Raw genomic sequence first — 23,854 nt, forward strand, 5'->3', positions numbered from 1 at the left:
AATTTTAAGTAATTTTCCTCTAGGACTCTGGGGTGGGAATGTAAAGAGGCAGAAAGCTCCATAAAGAGGCTAATTGGTCCTCTCTTTAGAGGGTAATACTGAATATGGCCCCTGCGCGCTTGGATTCAGAGCTGAGGGCCTCTTTAGTTAAGGAGAGAAAGCACTTAGCTTCCCTGTGCCCATCTGTAGCTGAGTGGTTACACCCCTCCCCCACTTCTGCCACCACAGCCTCTTCATTCAAACCCTGGGCACCTGTTTTACCTTGCATTTGGGGAAATGTTTGGATTCTAAGGACTTCTATCTCTTTAGTGCAGAGTGGGAAGAGGCGGGGGCTATTATACAGAACAGGTGTCAGGGTCCTGAGCCTTCTGCGAACTTCTGGTGCAGCCTTTTGCTGTGGTCAGACTTTCAGTCTTTCAGGGTTCTAAAAGACTTTGCTGACAACAAGGGGAGAGGGAAGATAGCAGGCACCTGACTGCCTCCGACGCAGGGAAGCACCAAGAGGTTAGCCATTCTGTGACACTGAGACAGGGGTTCTCAAACTGCGGCCCTCGGGGTTTGGACCATGGGCTGAGGGGGGAGACTGAGCTTTTGTTTCTAGTATAGTCTCGCCCTCCCACAGTCTGAGGGACAGGGAACTGGAGGCAGTCAGGGAAGCACCAAGAGGTTAGCCATTCTGTGACACTGAGACAGGGGTTCTCAAACTGCGGCCCTCGGGGTTTGGACCATGGGCTGAGGGGGGAGACAGTGTGAGCTTTTGTTTCTAGTAGAGTCTCGCCCTCCCACAGTCTGAGGGACAGGGAACTGGCCCCTGTTTAAAAAGTCTGAGGACCGCTGCAAAGGCTCTTAAATCTTGTAGTAAACTTGTTTTGTTTTGTTTTTAAGCATTTGGACAGCTACTTTTCAGTTTAACTGCCTTCTTTTGTAACTCCACGTACTTTATTTTACACATTTTATTTAAAACGTGACTCTGGGAAAGGGTCCCTCGGTACTATAGGTTGCCAAAGGGGTCCAAGACAAGCTTTTGGGAGACCTGCAAAAGGAAGGGGCAGGTGTGGGGCCTGAGGAGCTCCGAGTGAAACAGCCTGTTTCAGGGACTCTGAGACCAAGCCCGCTTAACATAACTTCTATGCAAAAATCTGTCCCTGCAAAGCCACGAAGCGTGGCCACCCATCCCCCACCTCCGGGCGCAGCGTGTTTGTTTCCAAGCAGGATGCTAAAGGTTTAACATCTGGTCCAGGCCAGGGAAACTGAGGCTTCATATGGGGCAGAGTGTTTGTTGGGACCCTTACAAGGCCTTTCCCCTACGACAGACCCTTCTTTCTCTCCCCTTTCCCATCCAAAAAAGCAAACGAGATGCCAGCACCTCCCGGGCTCCTAGAGCGCAGCCGGAAGCCACCGCGGAGCCAGGCGATGACCGGCACCCACTTCCGGTCAGCCATTGTTCTTTTTATCCTCCCGTGAATGGCGGAGGTCTTCGGTCCTGTACCCTGCCCTTCCCTCTCCCTCCCCGTCGGGACCTAGGAGGTCGTTCAATCGCTGTTCTTTGTAAGTGGGGTCCGGGTCCCAGGGAAGGGCGCGTCCGCCGCCTAGGCGGCTTCCATCCTGGTCTTTTAGGGGGCGGGCCCAAGCGCTCCCTCCTCCCCCGTCTGGAGCGGGGGTGGGGAGGAATTGAAGGAGGACGGCGGAGGAGGCACCGCAGGGGCTGCTGGGAGGAGCCGCTCTCTCGCTTTAGCCTCCGCTCATCCCCACCCCCACCCCATCACCTTCCTCGGCGGGGTGGAGAGATCCGCTTTTCCTTTTACCCTGTTCTCGCTTGTGCCTCCCCACCCCCACCCTAGAAACCGACATTGTCCTTCTTCACGCTGCCCCCGGTCCTTTGTGCGATTCGGAGGAGACCTGGACGTCAGCTCTCCTGATCTTTGCCAAAGCAGTCATTTGGCAGTCAGTCTAAACTAAAGTAAGCATCTATTAAGCACTAACTGTGTGCCTCGCACTGGGGCATTCCAAGAAAGCCAAAAGACGGCGTTGGATACGTTTATACAGGAATAACTCACTTCAGACGCTCGTTGAATTTGGGAGAGGGGAGGGAGAAAGAGAGAAAAATGGGAATCAAAATCTTATAAAAGGAAATGTTGAAAACTCTATTTACATGTAATTGGAAAAAATAAAACGCTATTAAGTGGGGAAAACTGCACTCTCGGCGCTCTCAGTCTAATGGAGACAAAATGCAAACAACTATAGTGCAAATAAGCATTATGTACGGGCCAAATGGAGACAATCAACGGGGGGAGGCCCCTCCATTAAAGGAAGATTAGAAAAGGCTTCTCCAAGAAATGGGATTTTAGCTGGGACTTTAAGAAAAGTGAGATGGAAAAAGGAGGGAGAATAGTCTAAGATTGACGGAACAGGCATTGAAAATGCCTGAAGTTGATCAGTAGTGAAAGTAAATTGGGCAGAGAATTCCGAACTCAAAATTTTCCCCAGAAATGAAAAGTTAGGATAAATAAATACTGTATTTTGGAAGAAAATGCCTTGTTTAAGGAACGGGACTACAAAAGAGACCGTGTTCCTACAGGCGGAGCACCTGGCCGAGGAAGTAGGGTTCCCAGAAGACTGGAAAGGAGGGAAGGGACCAGGTGGAGAATTTTCCCTGGTTTCTGCAGTTGATGGAAAGCCGCTGGAGTTAATTGAGTAGTGGGGTGACTTAGGTCACCATCCTTTTACAATCAGGCCCTCCTCTTCTTGACTGCTCTGTTCCAGTTACTGTCTCAGCCTCCCTGCACTTTGGGGAGGATGGAGTGGAGTGAAGCATTTTGTAAAGTGTTTACAAGAAGGGATCCTTTAATAGGTTTTTTGGGCTGTAGAGCTAGAAACAGGAGTGGCATTGTGCCAGCTAGAAAAAAAATACTTAAAAACAAGAAACAAAAGACTTAAGTAAATGCAGCACTTAAATGACGTTTTCTAGTAAGATAGATGTGAAGATTAAAATTATCCCACCCTACAAAAAGAGAAACTGAGGCCTTCTAGATCCGAGCCAATGGCATTTTATTAAAGAGTCCATGATGAGTCTAATGAAGTGGACATCAGATTTTCTTCATAATCTAAGATGCCTCTTCCTTCCAGGGCCCTGTTTTTTATAAAGCTAGATGTCCGGTCATTCTGGAAGAGCTATACCAAATACAGAATAATCCCACTGAATAAGCAAAACAATGTGTCAACAGGGTCACAAATTGGGTGAAGCAAGGAATATCTCCATAAGATGCCAGACTTCTTAATTTGGGCAGGAGGAAATGTTGCAAGCTGTCAGTGACCTAAGTGGTTGTAAGATAGATATCTGCTCTTACTGGACAAATGATTGATCAGGAGATACAAAAATATTTGGAGGAACTTTCCAAGAAGTTGTACCTCTGCCAAACTGGTCGAGGTCATCTTCACGAGGGAAAACAAGGGTAGAGGACTTTTAGTTAACTTTCTATAGTTAAGCAAGTGAAGTTAGAATCTGCAGCTCACAGCTGTAAATTGATTAATACTAATTACAATAGAGTAGGGGTCCAAAATGAATTATTTCTCTCATAGAACTGACAAGGAAGATAAATTGAGAGAGTAAGTCAATTAATTTTCAATTAATTTTTTCAATTAATACTGGGTATTCTTGGGTTCCTTGAACCTGGATCCCCAGATATCTCAAACCATTTAAGGGAACTCAGTTCAGAAGGTATTTGTTGAATAGCTACTGGTATACACAAATAACTGGTAGATTGTGATGAAGAGGAAAAGGAAATAATAGTTTTTGTTTTTTTTTCAGACTCAAATTTTCTGGGGGACTTAAATTTTATATAGAAACAAATGTAAAAGGGCAGAATGTAATAACTATAGGATACTGAAAGGTATGATAAGAATCTAGAAGTGATAGAGATAATTTACACTAGAATGAACTGGGAAACATTCAGGGAAGAAGTTCAAGAATATTTGGGTTGTAGTGGCCTAGGAATAGAAAAGCATTTAGTTAACTCTTATAATGTACTAAGTGCAAGGATTACTTATAGAAAAGTGAGTCAGCCCTTACTCTCAAGGAGCTCACATTCTAATTTGAGGGGACAGCTCCTAAAGGTGTTCATGATGGATTAACCAGATAGTTCTTGGGTTCTCAGATAAATGATCAGAGCAGTAACTGGGAAAAAGATTATGAATGGGTGGTAAAGGACATTTCAAGAAGATAGATTGTTGAGCAAATACAGAGCAGTGAGAATGCACATAGTGTACTCAGGTTAATGTCATATTGTGAAAGGCTTTGGCTGTTAGATAAGGAATTTGGATTTTGGTATTGCAGGAATAAGGAAATAAGAAAGTTTTTTGAGCAGGGGAATCAAATTAATTGTCATATTAGACTTTTTGGGAGAATTCAGGCAAATTAAAAAAAATTGGTAACTGGATGTGGAAGATGAGAGAGATTAATTGAAGATGTCTGGAGTTTATACTGATTGGGAGGGTAGAGATATGGGTGACTGAAACAGAAGTCAAATGCAGGAGGAGCTGATTTTTAAAGGATGATCAGGATCTTTATTTTTTAAATAACTTTTTAATTTTAAAAATATATGCAAAGATAGTTTTCAAAATTCACCCTGAAAAATCTTGTGTTCCAAATTTTTCTCCCTCCCTTATTCCTTCCCTAGACAGCAAGTAATCCAATATATGCTAAAAATGTACGGTTCTTCTACACATATTTCCACATTTATAGTGACGCACCAGAAAAATCAGATCAAAAAAGAAAAAAAATGAGAAGGAAAACAAAAAGCAAACAAACAGAAAGAGTAAAAATGTTCTTTGTGTTCCACATTCAGTCCCCATGGTCTATTGTTAAAAAGAGCCAGGTCAATCAGAAATGATCATCATATAATCTTGTTGTTGCCATGTATAATGATCTCCTGATTCTTCTCACTTCATTTAGCATCAGTTCATGTAAACCTATCTAGACCTTTTTGAAATTATCCTGCTGATCATTTCTTATAGAACAATAATATTCCATAGCATTCATATACTATAACTTATTCAGCCATTCCTCAGTTGATGGGCATCTACTCAGTTTTTAGTTCCTTGCCACTACAAAATGGGCTGTTACAAAGATTTTTGCACATGTGGGTCCTTTTTTATGATCTTTTTGGGATACAAGTCCAGTAGAGACACTGCTAGATCAAAGGGGTATGCCCAGTTTGATAGCCCTTTGGGCATAATTCCAAATTATTCTCCAGAATGGTAGGATCATTCACAGTTCCACCAACAATGCATCAGTGTCCCAGTTTTCCCACATCCCCTCCAACATTTGCCATTATCTTTTCCTGTCATCTTAGCCAATCTGAGAGGTATGTAGTAGTATCTGAGAGTTGTCTTAATTTGAATTTCTCTGGTCAATAAAGATTTAGAGCATTTTTTAGTATGACTAGAAATGGTTTTAATTTCTTCATTTGAAAATTGTTCATATCCTTTAACCAAAGATCTTTATTTTGTATGTATTAGGCAGAGAATTTCCCAGGCCAAGGAAGCAGGTGACTGTAGGATGTGAGAAACTGCCTCTACTAGACCCTTTGTGTATAATTACATTGGTAAATCTCTCCTACCCATATTTTTAGAAGATCAGCAGCAGCATCTTATCATAGAAAGAGCCCAAGACTTAGAGGCAGAACAATTGGCTTTGAGTCCTAGTATAATTCTTGGCTGTGTGCTCATGGACCAACTGCTTAACCTCTCTGAGTCCATTTCCTCATTTTTAAAGTGGGGCTCTACTTCACAGAGCCATGAAGAAGGCATTTTATGAGATGTTAAGCACCATGTAAATGTGGACTATGATTTCTGGTATTAGAACAGATATCTTGTATTTATATAGTACTTTATCTTTTCACATGCATTTGTTTCATTTTAGCTTCACGAAATCCCAGGAAGAGAAAGAACTTCTAGGAATTACTCCATTTTACAAATGGAAAATCAGATTCAGAAAAGTCAAGTAATTTATTCAAAATTAGATCAAGGAAACTGGGACTAGACCCTAGGTCTTCTGAATTTTAGGCCAGGGTTCTCATCACACCATCTCTTCCCAATAACCCATCTCTCTTTAAAACTGGCCTCTTAAAAGTATTCTATAAAAGGGGTATCAGATAATTTTACTGAACAGGATAGTCCAGGGGGGAAAAATCATTCTCATAAAGTTTGGGATACTTATTAGAAATAATGTATTATTTTTACTTTTTACTATTTGATTTCAAAATATAAGGAGTAATAAAATAAAAGATGGGAAAATTCTTGTTCTAGGTTTAGAGGCAGTAATAGAAGTCTAGAGTTATTGCCATTTCCTGGATAAGCACTCAAAGGTATAAGTTCATGTCCTACTGGAAATACAAAAGCTGTAAAAAAACTCAGAGGAGGCCATAAACAGAGACAGAAAACCATAAGGCCTTCATAGAAGCTCCCCTCTCAAAGGATGTGAACTGAAGATTGTTATCAGGTCGTTTTGACATTATACTGAAATCCCTTTCTCCTCTGGAGATCTACCAAGGTGCTCCCAGATTTGTAGTGCAAATCTATGATTTAACCAGTGGTATCAATATAGATCATACTAGTTTATCATTTTCTAAATCATTGCATAACTGCAGAGATGCACTTCTATTTGAGTTTGACACTACTAGTTTTATATTTCCCTCCAAAAGCAAATAGTTGAGCCTGTTAAACAAACATTTTAGTGAATTTTCTCTTTTAACTTCTCAGGAATTTATCCACTCAATTTTCTGGTACTATTCTGGGGTCTTGGACTTTTAGAGAAGGGAAACACTAGGGGCTATCAGTCCTTGGTATTGTTAGCTCATTGTATTAGTAAAACTGGACTTTATTCTTTTTTTGTACCTCTGACTTTAAGGAACCACATGAACAATTTTTTCATTTTTCCAAGGGAGATATTGCTTAGGAGCTTCCTGCCCTTCTCTAGAAGCCTTTTGAATTTGGCAACCTCTAATACTGCTATTGCCCCAAAAATCTCTCTTCTCTGTCTTAAAGGCCAGATTCTACAATAATGCTGTTAGGAAACTTTCTCCCCTACACAAAAATGTGGGGTCAGAAAATATTGTACAAGAGATTTCTTGTACAGAGTGGCAAGCATATGCATTTCTATGAGAAATCTCATTACTTTCTGTTCTATATTTATATAGATATATATCTATATATGCTGTTCTATATTTTACATATTTGTATATCACATTATACATAGTTACATATACGTATACATATATACACATACATAGTTACATAGTTAAAGTCCACATTCAAAAATTCTCCTGTTCAGGCAAGTAAATAGTGAGGGAAGCACTTGTATTGTCTTTGTACTTCTGCCCCAAGTGAAAGGAGAGAAGGAAAGTAGATATAAGTCTCCACCTCCAGACTTCCCAAGTCATGGTACTATGTGCAGTCACTCAGAATGTTAGGGATCCCTCCTCCCTGTGTTGAGATAGCTAATTTGCAAATCAGATGAACTTGCCATCCATGTCTTTATCCAACTTATTGGCTTAAAATGTAATACTAAGAAGAACTAAGCTTAAGTCCCTGCAGCAATTCTCTGCAGACCTACTAAGTTGACATTGGAGAGTCATCCACCATTCAGCTCCATCTGATTTAAATTGATTCCTTGGGTTGAAAAATGTGCAAGAGAGCACCGTGGAGAGGAGACTGAATGTGGATTGAAGCATAATATTTTCACCTTTTTGTTTGTTTCTTGTGGTTTTTCTTTTTCCTTTTGGTCTGGTTTTCCTTTTACAACATGACAAATATGGAAATATGTTTAAAAGAATTGAACTTGTAAAACCTATATCAGATTGCTTGTGATATTGGGGGAGAGAAAGGAGGGAGAGAGAAAAAATTTGAAACACAAAATCTTACAAAAATGAATGTTGAAAACTATCTTTATTGGATTTAACATTTTTTAACATGTTTAACATATATTGGATTACTTCCCATATAGGGGAGAGTATGGGGGAAAAGGGGGAAAATTGGAACACAAAGTTTTGCAAGGGTCAATGCTGAAAAATGATCACTGTACATGTTTTGAAAATAAAAAGCTTTAATTAAAAAAAACCTAATTTACATGGATTTGGAAAAATAAAATACTATTGGGAAAAAAATAAAACCCAAGTCCATAGGAATTGTTTTGGATCACTCAATTGCTGAGATAAGCTAAGTCTATCATAGTTGATTACAATGTTGCTGTTGATGTGTATAATGCTCTCCTGGTTCTGTTCAATTCACTCAGCGTCAGTTCATGTAACTCTCTTGAGGTTTTTCTAAGTTCATTCCAAACCTTTTGAAATCTCCTTTCTCCAGGTGTAGGTACTTTCATCCCATGCTCTGTCTTTTCTTTGGTCTAACACAAACAATGAGGGAGTCAGACTCAGTTCTTTGTTCTCTTAGGAACAAGAGGTTCTCTTAGGGGAAGGAAGAGGGAGAGTTATCACATTGAACTCCCTTGATTAATTCCCACATCCTATTCATAGTATATGGTGTAAACATCTGTTCAATGGTTCTGTCAGAATTAGGAGAACACAGTTGAGACATTGTGAATAATGTTGAAAGACTGGCTTTTGCCAGGCATTGGCAAAGGCTAGGTAACATGCCTGCCCTTCTGCAAGGAATGAACAGAGTGAGAGCCAGCTGGGCTCAGTGACCAGAGAACTTTCTGGTCTTGGCCAAGAGGCCTGGGGGCCTGTCCTCAGGCCATTCCTGCCTTTATAAGGCTGGTGGTAATAGACTCCACCTCAGTTTTCTCTTCTGTCAAATGAGGGAGTTAGATTAAATAGTCTTGTCAGGTCTCTTCCAGTTCTAAATCCATGATCTTTTGGAAAATATTATTTTCCTTCCAATGAAGATGACTTTGTTTGTCTGGATTTAAACTCTCTGTTGATTATTTTTCAGTGTTAATAGTGATTTCTGATGTCTCTGTAGGTGACATCAACTCAGACTTGAGATATTCAAGACAAAGTTCTGAGATTAGACGTATAATCAGGGCCTTTGGCTGCTTGAGCTTCAGCGTATCCAGGTTCTGGTGAGAGACTGTGATGACTGCAGAGGTCAGGAAAGCCATGTGTCTGGCCCCTCAGCTCTTGGGTGTCCAGGAGAAGAGGGACGATCCCTGGGGACCGGGATCAAGCCTGCATCAGGACAGCCAGACCAGCTATGAAGTCTTTCGGCAGCGCTTTCGGCAGCTGTGTTACCATGAGACCTCTGGGCCACAGGAGGCCCTAAGCCAACTGCGGGACCTTTGTGGACAGTGGTTGAGGCCAGACATGAACACAAAGATGCAGATTCTGGAGCTGCTGGTCCTGGAGCAGTTCATCACCATCCTGCCCGGGGAGATCCGTATGTGGGTGCAGCTGCATCATCCAGAAAGTGGAGAGGAGGCAGTGGCCATGGTGGAGGACTTCCAGAGACACCTTGATGGACCAGGACAGAAAGTAAGAAGTAGAACCATTCATGGCAGTATTAGAGTGTAGTCCAGACCTGCTTTCTTAACAGATAGACTTACAGGGGCCCTTTGTAAACACAGCTGAAAGACATTTTGCCTTCAGGTTTTCTGGACCAGCTGCATGCCTTAGTCATAAAACCTATATTTGAGTCCTAGCTCTGTCATTTAGTTGTGTATGCCTGAGGAAACTATAGCTCATTTTCCTCTCGTTTATCTATTTGTATTATATTGTATTTTTATTTTGTTAAACATTTAATAATTACATTTATAAACATTTAATAATTGTTAATTTTTAAAAAGTGTATTTTCAGTTTCAAATTTTCTCCTTCAATCCCCTCTCCCACTAAGAAGGCAAAAAATACAATACTTATTATACAAATGAAGAAATGCAAAACATTCCCACATTAGCCATTTCCTCTCATTTTTAAAATGAGGAGAGTCATACTTTTGTTACCTACTTTGTATTATTGACATAAGGATCAAAGTGGTAACTGTCTAAAAGTTCATAATATAAGCAATAGTTATTATGCATAATAATTGGTTTTTGTAGCTGACATTTCTAGACTCATAGCTACAGAAGCATCATATAGTTTAGCTTAGATATATAGTACTTTCCAAAGTAGGAGATTTCACAGTCAATTTGGAAAGAGATAGCTTTGCCTCTGTCAAACATAGCTCTTGATGACAATAAATAGTATTACCAACTTACATTTACATAGGATTCTATTTTTACTGCAGACACTGTGGTGTTTGAAAAAAATTGTGATATTAATTAAAAATATTTAGGTTTGTGTCTGTGCTATTAACAATCTTTAGCTGTGTATTTTTTAACAAGTTGTTTTATTTTTCTGAGCTTCCACTTTTTGATTTATAAAATAGCAATAATCTTGTAGCCACCTTTTAGAACTTATACCTAGGAGTGATTTGAAGAATTATCTCTTTCAAGCCCGATATGGAATAGATGATGAAACCAAGGCTCAGAAAGATTAAGACTTGTGAAGATAGTGATTGGTAAAGCTTAAAGTACTATAAAAATGTTATGTATATACAGTCTTATTTTGTTCTGATCAAAATACTGTGAGTTGGACAGGAGTAGTATATAATCTCCATTTTGTAGAAGAAACTAGGAGTTGGGTTTTCAAAGTCAGTGGACTCATTAGTGTCTAAACTGAAATTGTAATAACAACTGACCTTTATGTAATACTTTAAGATTTAGAAAGTGATTTATAAGCATGAGTTCATTTGAATCTCAGTTTATGTGGGGGGAAAAGGGTCAGAAAAAGGACAGGACATTTTTTATGGTGGGATGACAACAGGGAGACACATGGCTGCTTCATTCTTATTTGACTTGTTTTCTCTGTCAAGAAGAATGACCTTTGCCCTAAAAAATGACTAAACAAAAGTGGCTAACAAAGAATTAATGCCCCAAATAACTAAGGAAATAGTAAGAAATCACCTAGTTGCCCTTGGTGAATTTTAACCTCACTGACATCAAGATGAACTGCGTCCTTGGATTCAGGAAGAACTGGCAGCTATGTTTGCTGAACCACTGTCAGTAATATTGGAAAGATGGTGGATAATTGGAGACGGACCACAGGGTGGGAGAGGGGCAAATGTCCGCATTCTCAAAAAGGGAAGATAATAGGGCAGGCTATAAATCAGTGAGCTTGATTTTGATTCCTGAGAATATTCTAGAATGAATAATTAAATTCTGATCATTGGCAGACATCTGTAAAGAAAAACAGTCTCTTTAGAGAACTGGCTAGCATGGTTTTATCCAGAACAGCTCATGCCAGCCTAATCTCATTTCCTTTTTTGACCAGATTACAAACTAGTAGATAAGGATATGCTGTGCATATCTGAGCTCAATTTTATTAAAGCTTTTGATAACTATCTCATTGTATTCTTATGGAGAGAACAGATGTGTATAGCTAGGCTCAGGTTAGTATGAGTAATGAATCCCCTGAAGTGTTTGCATGTATTCTAATTTGCACTATTTGATGTTATGATTATGTAAAGTATGGTAATTGGTGCTGCCCAATGGAAATATACAGTCTGAATTTGAATAATGCCACCATTTCAAGGGCTTTATTATTCCTGCTAAGTACAGAGCCTCACAGTAGTAGATAATAATGCAATTTGATAATTTCGGAATTGGTTGAATAGCTGGCCTCAGACTAGTTGGTTATGGTTAATTGTCATCATGGCAGGGGGTCTTCAGAGAAATACCCAGTGAATAACCCTGTGCTCTTTTTAAATGAATGACTTGGATACAACCTTAGGAGGCTTATTAAGTTTGCTGCTGATAAAAAATTATATATACATAGCCAAGAAAGCTAGCTCACACTGAATGGCAGAGTTGGAATCCTGAAAGATCCTGACAGGCCAGAATATTGGGCTGAATCTAACAGTAATTCATTAGGGATATTGTGAAGTCTTACAAGGTGGGGGAGATATAATTAGAAGTTCTGAAAGAATTGTGAAGTTTAAATGCAAATCAAAGCATACCATTTTCACATTTTTTCTTCTTTTTCACTTCTTTCTCATGATTTTTTCCTTTTTGTTCTGATCATTTCACAAAATGACTGTCGTGGAAATGTGAGTATTATGATTGTACATGTATAATCTATATCAGATTGCTGTCTTGGGGAAGAGAGGGAAAGAGAAAACAACAAAACTCAAAAATATTTTGAAAGTGAATGTTAAAACTAACTTTATATGTCATAGAAAAAAATAATATTAATTAGAAGTTATTCTGAAAAAGATCTATGGATTTGAGTAGACTTGATATTCAATAGGAGTCAGTGGTGTGATGTAGCAGCCAGTATTTTGGGCTTGTTTAAGAGAGGTCTAACCTCCAGGAACAGAGGGATGGATTCTGGACTCCCTCAGACTTTATCTCCATTTTCAGCTCGGGTTTAGGTGACATAGTTTAAGAAGGCAATTATCAGAGAAGGGCAGGCATAATGGTGAAGGGCCTCAAGGGCCTTCCTAGTGAGCCCAGGGGAGTAGAGGCCACTACAAGGGCACACACTATCTCTCTGTCTGTCTCTCTCTGTTTCTCTTGTCTGTCTGTCTCTGTCTCTTTTTTATTATTAAAGTTTTGTATTTTCAAAACACATGCATAGATAATTTTCAACACTCACTTCTTCGCAAAACTTTGTGTTCCAAATTTTTTCCCTCCCTCCATCCTCCTTCCCTAGATGGCAAGTAATCCAATATATGTTAAATATGTGCAATTCTTCTATGCATATTTCCACATTTATCATGCTGCATAAAAAAAAGATCAAAAAGGAAAAATATGAGAAAGAAAATAAAATGCAAGCAACAGCAAAAAGAGTGAGAATACTATGCTTTCATCCACACTCAGTCCCCATAGTCTTCTCTCTGGGTGCATCTGACTCTCTCTAGTCTATTGGAACTGGCCTGAATCACCTAATTTTTTTCCCCTGAGGCAATTGGGATTAAGTGACTTGCCCAGGGTCATACAACTAGGAAGTGTGAAGTATCTGAGGTCATATTTGAACTCAGGTCCTCCTGACTTCAGGACTAGTACTCTCTCCACTGCACCACCTAGCTGCCTGGAATCACCTCATTGTTGAAAAAAAGCCATGTCTATCAGAATTGATCATCATATAATAATGCTGTTGTGTGCAGTGTTCTCCTGATTCTACTTATTTTTAGCATCAGTTTGTGTAAGTCTCTCCAGGCCTCTCTGAAATCATCCTGCTGGTCGTTTCTTACAGAACAATAATATTCCATAATGTTCATATACCACAATTTATTCAGCCATTCTCCAACTTGTAAAGGGGCTGAAACTCTTGAGTTAATACCCTTCCCATTATCCTGTGCTGGCGGAGTTGTTTGGTGTATTCAGAGAATTGTAGGAGGGACTAGGGAGTGGAGTAAGACTAGCCAGGGTCACTTCTGGGTAGGAGAAGAGGTGAGGTGATGGAGATCCTGCTTATCCATTTCCTTCACTTCTACCGCTAAAGACCAAGAATAAAGACCAAGGATTTTTGCTTATCCTGACTCCAGCTGATTCTAAAGTATCCAGGGTGCTAACGTGGTCACACCAATTGATGGGCATTCACTCAGTTTCCAGTTTCTTGCCACTACAAAAAGGGCTGCCACAAACATTTTTTGCACAGGTGGGACCCTTTCTCTCCTTTATGATCTCTTTGGGATACAAGTCCAGTAGAGACACTGCTGGATAAAAAGATATACACAATTTGATAGCTCTGTGAGCATAGTTCTAGATTGTTCTCCAGAATGGTTGAATCAATTCACAACTCCACCAGTAATGCATTAGTGTCCTTGTTTTTCCACATCCTCTGAGAGAATGTAGTAGTGTAGATATGTGTAGTGGTACCTCAGAGTTGTCTTAATTTGCATTCTTTTGATCATTAGTGATTTAGAACAACTTTTCATGACTAGAAATGATTTAAATTTCTTCAAAAATTGTCTGTTTATATTCTTTGACCATTTATCAATTGGAAAATGGCTTGAATTCTTATGAATTTGAATCAGTTCTTTATATATTTTAGAAATGAGGCCTTTATCAAAACCCAGTTTATTGCTTCCATTCTAACCTTGTCTGCATTAGTTTTGTTTATACAAATCCTGTTTAATTTAATATAATCAAAAGTATCCATTTTGCATTCTATAATGTACTCCAGTTCTTTTTTGGCCTTCTTTCTCCTTCTTTCTCCACAGTTCTCAAAAGTAGACTATCTTTTGTTCTTCTAATTTGCTTATAATATCACTCTTTATGTCTAAATCAGGGGTTCTCAAACTATGGCCGCCCGCTAAGGATGTTTATACAGCTCACTGGGTTATGGCAAATGGGCTGAGGGGTGGAGACTTAGAGTGAGAGTTTTTTTTTTACTATAGTCCAGTCCTCCAACAGTCTGAGGGATAGTGAGCTGGCCCCCTATTTAAAAAGTTTGAGGACCGCTGGTCTAAATCATGAACCCATTTTAACCTTATCTTGGCATAGGGTGTTAGGTGTGGGTCAATGGCTAGTTTCTGCCATACTAATTTCCAATTTTCCCAGCAACTTTTGTCAAATAGTGAATTCTTATCCCAGAAGTTGGAGTCTTTGGGCTTATCAAACACTAGATTACTATAGTCATTGGCTAATGTGTCTTATGAACCTAACCTATTCCACTGATTGACTACTCTATTTGTCAGCCAGTACCAAATGGTTTTGATGACCATTGCTTTATAATATGATTTTAGGTCTAGAACAAGTAGGGAGGGCCTACTTAAAGAAGACAAAATTGGTCCATATCCTAGGAGAATCATTTGGAGGTGATGAAGATGATTAGTCTGAGGAAGTTTAGAAGGCTCAAGATTACACAGCATGTTGGACTTAGAGTCAGGAGGACCTGGTTTCAAATCTTACCTCTGATATTATCTGTGTGACCATAAGTAAGTCACTTAACATTTCAGTTTTAGTATCCTTATCTGGAAAATTTGGAGTAACCAGATAGATTGGTGGATGGAGCTCCATCCTGGAGTGAGAAGACCTAAGTTTAAATGTGACCTCACAAATTTACTAGCCATATGATCCTGGGCAAGTCACTTTGCCTCAGTTTGCCTCATCTGTAAAATGGAGATAATTGTAGCACATACTTTACAGGGTTATTGTGAGGATCAAATGAAATTATAATTGTAAAGTGTACTTAGAACAGTTATCAGGCATGTAGTAAGCTTTATACAAACTTCAGCTGTTCTTATTGTCATTATATAGTGTCTTTTCCATCTCCAGATCTGGTATCTTGGGGCACTATAGCCATCTTCAGGCATTTGAAGAGATGTGGTAGAAAAGGCATCAGACTTGTTCTGTCTAGCCCCAGAGCCCCTGCCTAGTCCCTAGCAACCAGGGACAGTTGCAAAGAGGCACTATAGAGTTAATGGTGAGAAATAGTCTCTTAACGATTAAGGGATCAAAAGTGGGATAGAAGCTGACACTGGATGACCACTTATTGGCTTTGTTCTTGTTGGGGTTTCTTTCATGGATGTGTTGAAATCGATTACTGCTGGGCTGCTTCCAGTTCTTAGATTTGTGTTGAGTCATTCTGTGAAGTTAGTTACTAAGGAATCACCTCTATTTTGCTGACCAAGAGACGGAGATTCAAAGAGATTAAGTGGATGTCTGAGTGAAAATGTGAAAGCCGGTCTTCCTAACACTAAACACCAATGCCCCTGGGCCACATTCTTGTTGAAAACCAGATTTTCTTACTCCTCCCTCAAGATTTTTTTCCCATTCTAGAAAACCAATATGTAATATATTCTTAACTCTCCAATGTAAAGAATTGTTAAAACATGAAACTTTTTAAAAAATATTCATTCTTGCAAGAATTTAAAATCTTTCCTGCATTTACAAATATATTTTGCTTAGCTGTTCAAATAGTTTAGTTTAGAACCATGGAAATGTCTCCCTCATTTGTTATTTGCAAAAGTTTTCCAAAATATATTTGTTGTTATTGTTCAGCCATTCTGATTCTTCATGACCTCATTTGGGATTTTCTTGGCAGAGAGGTACTAATACTTTTCTTTCTCAGCTCACTTTACATATGAGAAAACTGAGGCAAAGAGGATAAAGTGACTTGTCCAGCTAGTCAGTGTCTGCAGTAGTATTTGAACTCGAATGTTTCTGTCTCCAGGCCTGGTGCTCTATGCACCAAACATAGACAGTAATGTAATTGGAGCAAGATTCCAGGGGGAAATGGATGGAGAGAACAGGGAAGGAAGATGTTAAGATGGAGAATAATTTATATTTGAGCACACAGTATGTATGTGATAGAGAAGAGATAAGATATACAAACACACATACATACCTGTATTGAAGTTTGACCAATTCAGAGCTGGTTTGTTGTCTGGCTTCAGGGTAGTTAGTTACGGTTTGGTGTCATCATGGCTGGAGGTCATATGGACAAAGAGATATAAATATTCATTTTATGGATGGTTGAGCGGTACAATGGGCAGAGCTCTGGATCTGGAGTCAGGAAGATCTGAGTTCAAATCCCAGCCCAGGCTCTAACCAATTAGACTCTTCCCTTCTGCCTGTCACAGTTACTTCAAATGGATTCATAATAGCCTCTATCTCACAAGGTTGTTACAAAGACAAAATGAGATAATATTTATTACAAAGTGCTTTACAAACCTGTGCTATATAATTGTTTGTTATCATTATTGTTCTTATTATTGTTCTTATTATATTAAGGCAAGTCAAGGCAAAAATTATTGTTGATGAGTGGTTTCTTGCATAAGGCAGGAACAAAACCAATTTTTCAATATGCTTTGAATTATCTTACAACGTAGGGCTGAAATTAGATTATAGTTGCCTGACACCAAAAGTCTAGTTTATGGGCCTAGCAGAGAAGAAAGGCCACAGTCAGATCTACTCATCTAGGTGCTAAGGAAATGTTTGACCCAGAGGGAAAAAAATCACAGGCTAGGATCCTGGAGAATCTAGAGGCTTCTTATCTGACATTGCTCCTCCTGTCAGTTTCTCAGTAAGTCAGGTCATCCCCTGGGAACTCGGCTTCCTCAGCTGCCCTCTGGTTGCAGGGCTAAGGAGTGGGGAGGAGAGTGGATGCTTATATAGTGCTTTAGTAATCTCACACTTCTTGTGCATTTTAATGATTACAGAGGGCTTTCCTCAAGGTGATCCTGTTAAGCAGATGCTTATGAGTGTTGACATCTTGTATTTTGTGGATGAAGAAATCCACAGTATTCCTCATGGTCACTTGGGCCAGTCAGTGATAGAAGTAAAATTTGATCCCCTCTTCTCCTACCATAAAGGCAGGTTTCACTTTGAAGTCTTAGGACTTAGGAACATTATTTGATTCTCATAGCAAAAATTGGAATCTCTCCATATGCCCTACTTCCCTTCACAGAATTGTGATGAGAGCTGAATGAGATAATCATGGTGAAAATGTTTTGAAAAACCAGAATTCAATTATCTCACATAAAAGAGGGAAGAAAAAGCCTTTAGAGAGGAGGGAGGTGAGGGGGAGTGAGTGAACCTTAAACTCTCATCAAAATTGGCTCAGAGAAGCAATAGCATACACATTTAGTTGGGTATAGAAATCTATACCTTACAGGAAAGTAGGAGGGAAAGGAAATAAGAGAAAGGCACAGGATGGTAAATAGAAGAAGGGGCAGATTGATAAGGAGTAGTTAGAAACAAAACACTTTTGAGGAGGGACAGGGTAAAAGGAGAAAGAGTAGAATAAATAGGGCAAAGGGGTAGGATGGAGGGAAATACATTTAAGCAGTTTTTAACTATGAAAAAAATTTTGAAACAAATTTCTCAAATGTATAAAGAACTGAGTCAAATTTATAAAAGTAAGAGTCACTCCCCAATTGATAAGTGATTGAAAGATATAAAGTTTTCAGATGAAATAATCAAAACTAATGTTAGCCATATGAAACAATGCTCTAACTCACTATTAATTGGAGAAATGCAAATTAAAACAATTCTGAGGTACTACCTCATACCTATTAGATTAGCTAATAGGTCAGAAAAGGAAAATGACAAATGGGAAAAGAGATGTAGGGAAATTGAAACATTAAAACACTGTTTTTGGAACTGATTCAGCCATTTTGTAGAGTAATTTGAAACTATATTCAAAGGGCTGTAAAACCATGCATATTTTTTGATCTAGCAAAACTATGATTAAGTCTGTTTCACAAAAGAGATAAAAAATTAGAAGAAGGACCTGTATATACAAAAATATTTTAAAGCAGCTCTTTTTTGGTGATAAAGAGTTGGAAATTGAGGGGACTCCCATCAACTGCAGAATCCTCTCAGAAAAATCTGGAAATACTTAGATGAGCTGATAATGCAAAGTGAAATGTATTGTGTACAGAATAACAGCAATATTGTAAGATCAGTTATGAATGATTTAGTTATTCTCATCAATACAATAATACAAGATAACTCTGAAGAACTTATGATGAAAAATGCTATCCACCTCAGAAAGAACTAATGATGTCTGAATACAACTTGAAGTATACTACTTTTTAAAATTTATTTTTCTTGAGGCCTTTTTAAAAAATTTTTTTTGGTTTATGTTGTCTTTCACAACAGAACTATTACAGAAATGTTTTGCATGACTACACATGTAAAACCTATATTGAATTGCTTGCCTTCTCAATGAGAGTGGGGCTGGGGAGGGGGAAAGGTAGAGATTTTGGAACTCAAAAATTTTAAAAACAAATATTAAAAATTGTTTTTACCTATAATTGTGAGGGAGAAATAAATTAACTAAAAAATACACAAGAAAAACTAGAATTCTACAAATATAAGAATAAAATTTTGCATTTCCTTTCAGAAAAGGTAGTTTTCATGGCAGTTTGTCATGAGAATTAATAAGAAGGAATTAAAGAAGAATCCTGATAAACTTGTCACCTGGGTAGAACTATTCACCTTTTGATATTTTGTTTAAGATTAATGGGGTATTGCACCCCTACAGTCCTTACTGCAGGGGAGGTGAAGGCTGATGGATCTATTGAATTTGGGAGACTTAATTTGCAGTAGGGTTAAGGCAGACCAAGTGTCTATACAGTTTGTCACCAATAGGGTGAGTCCTCAGAAGCAGAAGACTACTAAGGAGGGGTAAACTTGTTCAGGGTAGAAAAACAGCAAATTAAGCTTTTGCATTGATTAGTATTAGAAAAGAATCCATGAGTAGCTGATAGACTTCTAGTGTGGATGATATAGGGAGACTCCATTTTTAAAAAACAAAATTCAATTTAACAAGAATTTATTAATTGCCAGCTATGTAGAAAGCACTTTCTTTGATACTAAAGGAGACTCAAAGTTGATATAAGATAAAGAGTTCTCACCTTTATGTGAGTCTAGTATGTGTATAGTCCAGTAGAATAATAACATTTATTTGGCAGTATGATATGTGGTACATCATGATTTGGTCTTTTTTGGCTTCTAACATTCTTTGATTTGGTCTTCCCACAAACGGCCCATCTAGGTGTCTATCTGGAGTCCAGTTGCCTTCCCCAAATGCCTGGACCTCTCTTGATCAATAATTCCATATGAGCCTGATTTTTTCTTGTGTGTTATGTCTTCTGTACCCACTTAGAATGTCTACCAGCAGAAGTGCCACACACACACCCTTTCTTTTCCCTAGGCCAGTAGAAAGGAATTAAAACCTTAAATAATACTTAGAACACCAAGAACTTATTGTTTCAGGATTTGGTAACATTTGAGGATGTATCAGTGGACTTCACCCAGAAGGAATGGAAGAGTTCAACACCTGCTCAGAGGGCCTTCTTTCGAGATTTGATGCTGGAGAATTATCGAGATGTAGTATCACTGGGTAATGATTCTGTTGACCCACTTATAAATCTTTATTTGGGAGCTTGCTGTTGTTTCATGTCTGTTAATTCTTTTAAGGGTTAATAAGTATCAGGAAGTTCTAAACCTCTATTTTCAAGGCTTTCCAGATCCATAGAGAAATAAATAATGGCCCAGAAAATTATTTCTTAAAAAAAGTTTTCTGTATGTAAGAGTTTTGACCCTTTGGAAGCTTTACTTTATGCAAGAATAGTCTAACTTTCTCTACCCTTCTCCCTTTCTAAAGACTTTCTTAGGGCCCAGGAAATTCTCCCTCCCTCCCTCCCTCCCTCCCTCCCTCCCTCCCTCCCTCCCTCCCTCCCTCCCTCCCTCCCTCCTTCCTCCCTCCCTCCCTCCCTCCCTCCCTCCCTCCCTCCCTCCCTCCCTCCCTCCCTCCCTCCCTCCCTCCCTCCCTCCCTTCCTTCCTTCCTTCCTTCCTTCCTTCCTTCCTTCCTTCCTTCCTTCCTTCCTTCCTTCCTTCCTTCCTTCCTTCCTTCCTTCCATTTTTATTTACCAGATATATGCATGGGTAATTTTACAACATTGACAAATGCCAAACCTTTTGTTCTAATTTTTCCCCTCCTTCTTCCCCCCCGCCCCATGGCAGGTTGACCAATACATGTTCAGTATGTTAAAGTATAAATTAAACACAATATATGTATACATGTCCAAACAGTTGTTTTGCTGTACAAAAAGAATCAGACTTTGAAATGTACAATTAGCCTGTGAAGGAAATCCAAAATGCAGGTGGACAAAATTAGAGGGATTGGGAATTCTATGTAGTGGTTCATAATCATCTCCTAGAGTTCTTTCTCTGGGTGTAGCTGGTTCAGTTCATTTCTGCTCTATTGGAACTGATTTGGTTCATCTCATTGTTTGAAAATGGCCACATCCATTAGAATTGATCAGCATATAGTATTGTTGTTGAGTTATATAATGATCTCCTGGTCCTATTCATTTTACTCAGCATCAGTTCATGTAAGTCTCTGCAGGCCTTTCTGAAATCACAGGAAATTATTTCTTAAAATTTTTCTGTATGTAAAAGTTTTAATAATTTGGAAGCTTTACTTTATACATAAATGGTCTACCCTTATACATAAATTCTGTTCCCTTCTCCCTTCCTAAAGACCTCATTAGGGTACCCTTTCTTAGCTTTTCTAAGCTGTTATTTGTCCCTACTATCCTCAAATAGTTTGCTATTGATTTTTTTTTTTACCTAACTAGGAAGGAGAAAATAATAAAAGCTAATTTTGAGTGTAGTTCTAAAAATCATTGGATTCTGCCTCAGCCTTCTTGGTTTCCAAGGCCCCTCTCTGGAGGTGGTACACCTCCTTTTTACTTTATCTGGACATTTAATTGCTTTCCCTATGTGTTCTTTCCAGATATAGGAATTAAATGGCTGTCTGTGATTTCAATCATTATTCGGGTCCATTTTCTTCTCCATAAGCAGGATTTCCATTTTCAAAACCTATGGGGATTTCCCAGAGAGAAGAAAAACCAAAGGGCCTAAATCATCAGGGACCTCTGACCTTGGAAGATGGGAAAAGCACCTGTACAGGTAAGTGAGAGGATTCTCCTCTTCTTACTTCATTATATCTTCACATTTACTTATTGAATTGTTTCTTTTTCTGGACCAGATGTGATTTCATTAGCACTCCCAATTAGGAAACTCTCCATTAAAACAAATGCATATCTTCATTGCTCCGTCCTAAAGAGTTGCCTATGGCACTGAGAGATTGTGACTTGTCCATGTAGATGACAGAAGTGGAACTTAAAGCTGTATCTTATTGACTCAAAAACAAGCTGTCTACATCCACAATGACTTGCTAGGTCTCATAAACTTAGCCAGCAACAAAGACAAATAAATATGTGTGTATTATGTGTATCTGTGTGTATGTACATATGTGGAGAGAGAGAGAGAGAGAGAGAGAGAGAGAGAGAGAGAGAGAGAGAGAGAGAGAGAGAGAGAGAGAGAGAGAGAGAGAGAGAGAGAGGGAGGGAGGGAGAAGAGAGAAAGAGGCGTAAAAGACATAAAACTGTTTTTATTACTCTTTGTACTTAACAAAGTAGAATTTAATTAGCAATCAGAAAATTTTTTGTGTCTTTTTGAAATTACATTTCAAATTCACATGTTTTTGATGCTGTGTGTGTGTGTCTGCATGAGACCTTAACCTAATAGGTAGAACTGACTTTGGAATTAGAAAAGAAGGAACTGGTTCAGGCTATTTCCAGAGTTAGGACTGAATATAAGAGCACATGAGAAGCAGTATGTCATCAGGGATGGAAAGCCTGCCTCAAAGTCAGGAGGACTTGAATTCAAGGCCCTCTTTGGACACATACTATGAACTTGTCAAAACATTTAACCCCTCATTGCCTCCTTCATACTTTGGAAGTTGCAAAATAATTGCTGATCTGCACTGGGAGAGAAACTTTCTTTTACCTTAATGAAATCACAGGTATTAATATATAATTTTTGCCAGTATATATTTCTTCAGAAAGAGAGAGAGAGAGAGAGAGAGAGAGAGAGAGAGAGAGAGAGAGAGAGAGAGAGAGAGAGACATGTGAAGAACTAGTTCTAATGACTTGGGATTTTTTGTTTTGCGTCATTTAAGTTAAATCTGTTTCCTTTTCTGCTTCAGATTTATCATTCTTTATGACACTTTGATATTCCACTACATTAATGCATGATAACTTATTCAGACATTATTCATTTCATATATTTAAGTGTTTTCAAATTTTTACTATTACAAATAAAGAAGTTGTAAAAAATTTTTTACAGATAGGTCCTTTTTATGGTATTGATTAGGATAAAATTAAGTTTTTTTTAAGTCATTGGATCAAAAGACAAGATTAACCTAGATATAGTGCTAGAATTCTCTTAAGCTTTGAGACTGTCTAGTCTAGCCCTTCATTTAGGAGACTGAAGTGCAGAGAAGATATCAAGTAAGAAGCAGAAACAGAAGGCAACAGGGTCTAATCTAGTGTTCTTGGATTTGGAATTAGGAGAAACTGTATTTGGGCCCCAGGATCTGGGCTAATTATATGGCCTGTGAGGCTCAATTTTCTCCCAAATAATAAAAGGGACAATATCTGAAAGGCCTAACTCACCAGTATCAATCAAATTAAAAAATGTGAAGCATTTTGCATATTTTTTAATGCTACAGGCCAGCTGAGAAAGGTATTGGTTTGAGGATGATGCTGATGGCTACTCTGCTCTCCACAATGTTTGCTCTAGTCTGTGGTTCCATTCACAATATAATCAAAGGCAGCGTGGGGCTGGGTAGAGAGCACTGGATTTCAGTTCTGCAGAAATCAGCTCTGTAGCCTCTTAGACAATTCATCTCATCTCTTTGGAAAAGGAAAGAGGGCACACAGATGAGTCATGAAGTCCCTTCCAATTCCTCAGTCTGTGGTTCTTTGTAATATTGATGCCTCTTCTCCTATTGCTGCTACAACCTGGAATTTTATTTTTTTTTCTATTTTCTACTCTAATGGCTATTGTTTTCATTTGTTAAAATGTTGAAAATACATTACTGAGAAAGTCATAGCCTGTACAAATTAAAGACAGTTTGGTGTGGTGGGATAAGTAGGTGATGTGGAGCTAGAGAACCTGGGTTTGATTTTATCTGGGGTTCTTAGGCTCCAGGCTTCTCCTTTGTAAAATGCAAGGAGAGGATCTTATGATTTCTGAGGTCTCTTCTAGTTCTAAATCCTATGTCTCTTCTGATTTATAAGCCCTTTTTATAATTTTTAAAAATAGGCTCTATTTCACTCTTAGTGAAGGGAATTACATTGCCTCTTAAGGCAGCTCATTCCAGACAACTCTCATTGTTAGAATTTGTTTAAAAATAATGGAAGACTGCCTTCTTATAACTTACTTCTCTTTACTAGTTTTTAGTTTATGTCTTTGGAATTAAGTAGTTCTCCTAGCAGGTGAAGAAATGGATCATGTTCTTCCCAAGTTTTATCTCTTCCAAGCTAAACCTTGT

General features: G+C 38.7%; 1 protein-coding gene across 4 annotated transcripts in view; it reads left to right on the forward strand.

The window, feature by feature from the left end:
- Positions 1 to 1,272: 1,272 nt before the first annotated feature.
- The window catches only part of LOC141551467 (uncharacterized), a 30,396-nt gene continuing 7,814 nt past the window's right edge, over positions 1,273 to 23,854 (forward strand). The window contains exons 1-3 of one of the 4 annotated variants that reach the window (XM_074283150.1): positions 1,273 to 1,548; positions 19,722 to 19,848; positions 21,313 to 21,423. In XM_074283150.1, the coding sequence (XP_074139251.1) occupies positions 19,815 to 19,848; positions 21,313 to 21,423 (145 nt within the window). In that variant the 5' untranslated portion in view covers positions 1,273 to 1,548; positions 19,722 to 19,814. Of the gene's footprint in view, positions 1,549 to 9,092; positions 9,489 to 19,721; positions 19,849 to 21,247; positions 21,424 to 23,854 lie in introns of those variants that run through there. The other 3 variants (XM_074283151.1, XM_074283148.1, XM_074283149.1) reach the window with 3 other exon arrangements.

This window comes from Sminthopsis crassicaudata, chromosome 1 (genome assembly GCF_048593235.1).
Source record: "Sminthopsis crassicaudata isolate SCR6 chromosome 1, ASM4859323v1, whole genome shotgun sequence".
NCBI classification, from domain to species: Eukaryota; Metazoa; Chordata; class Mammalia; order Dasyuromorphia; family Dasyuridae; genus Sminthopsis; species Sminthopsis crassicaudata.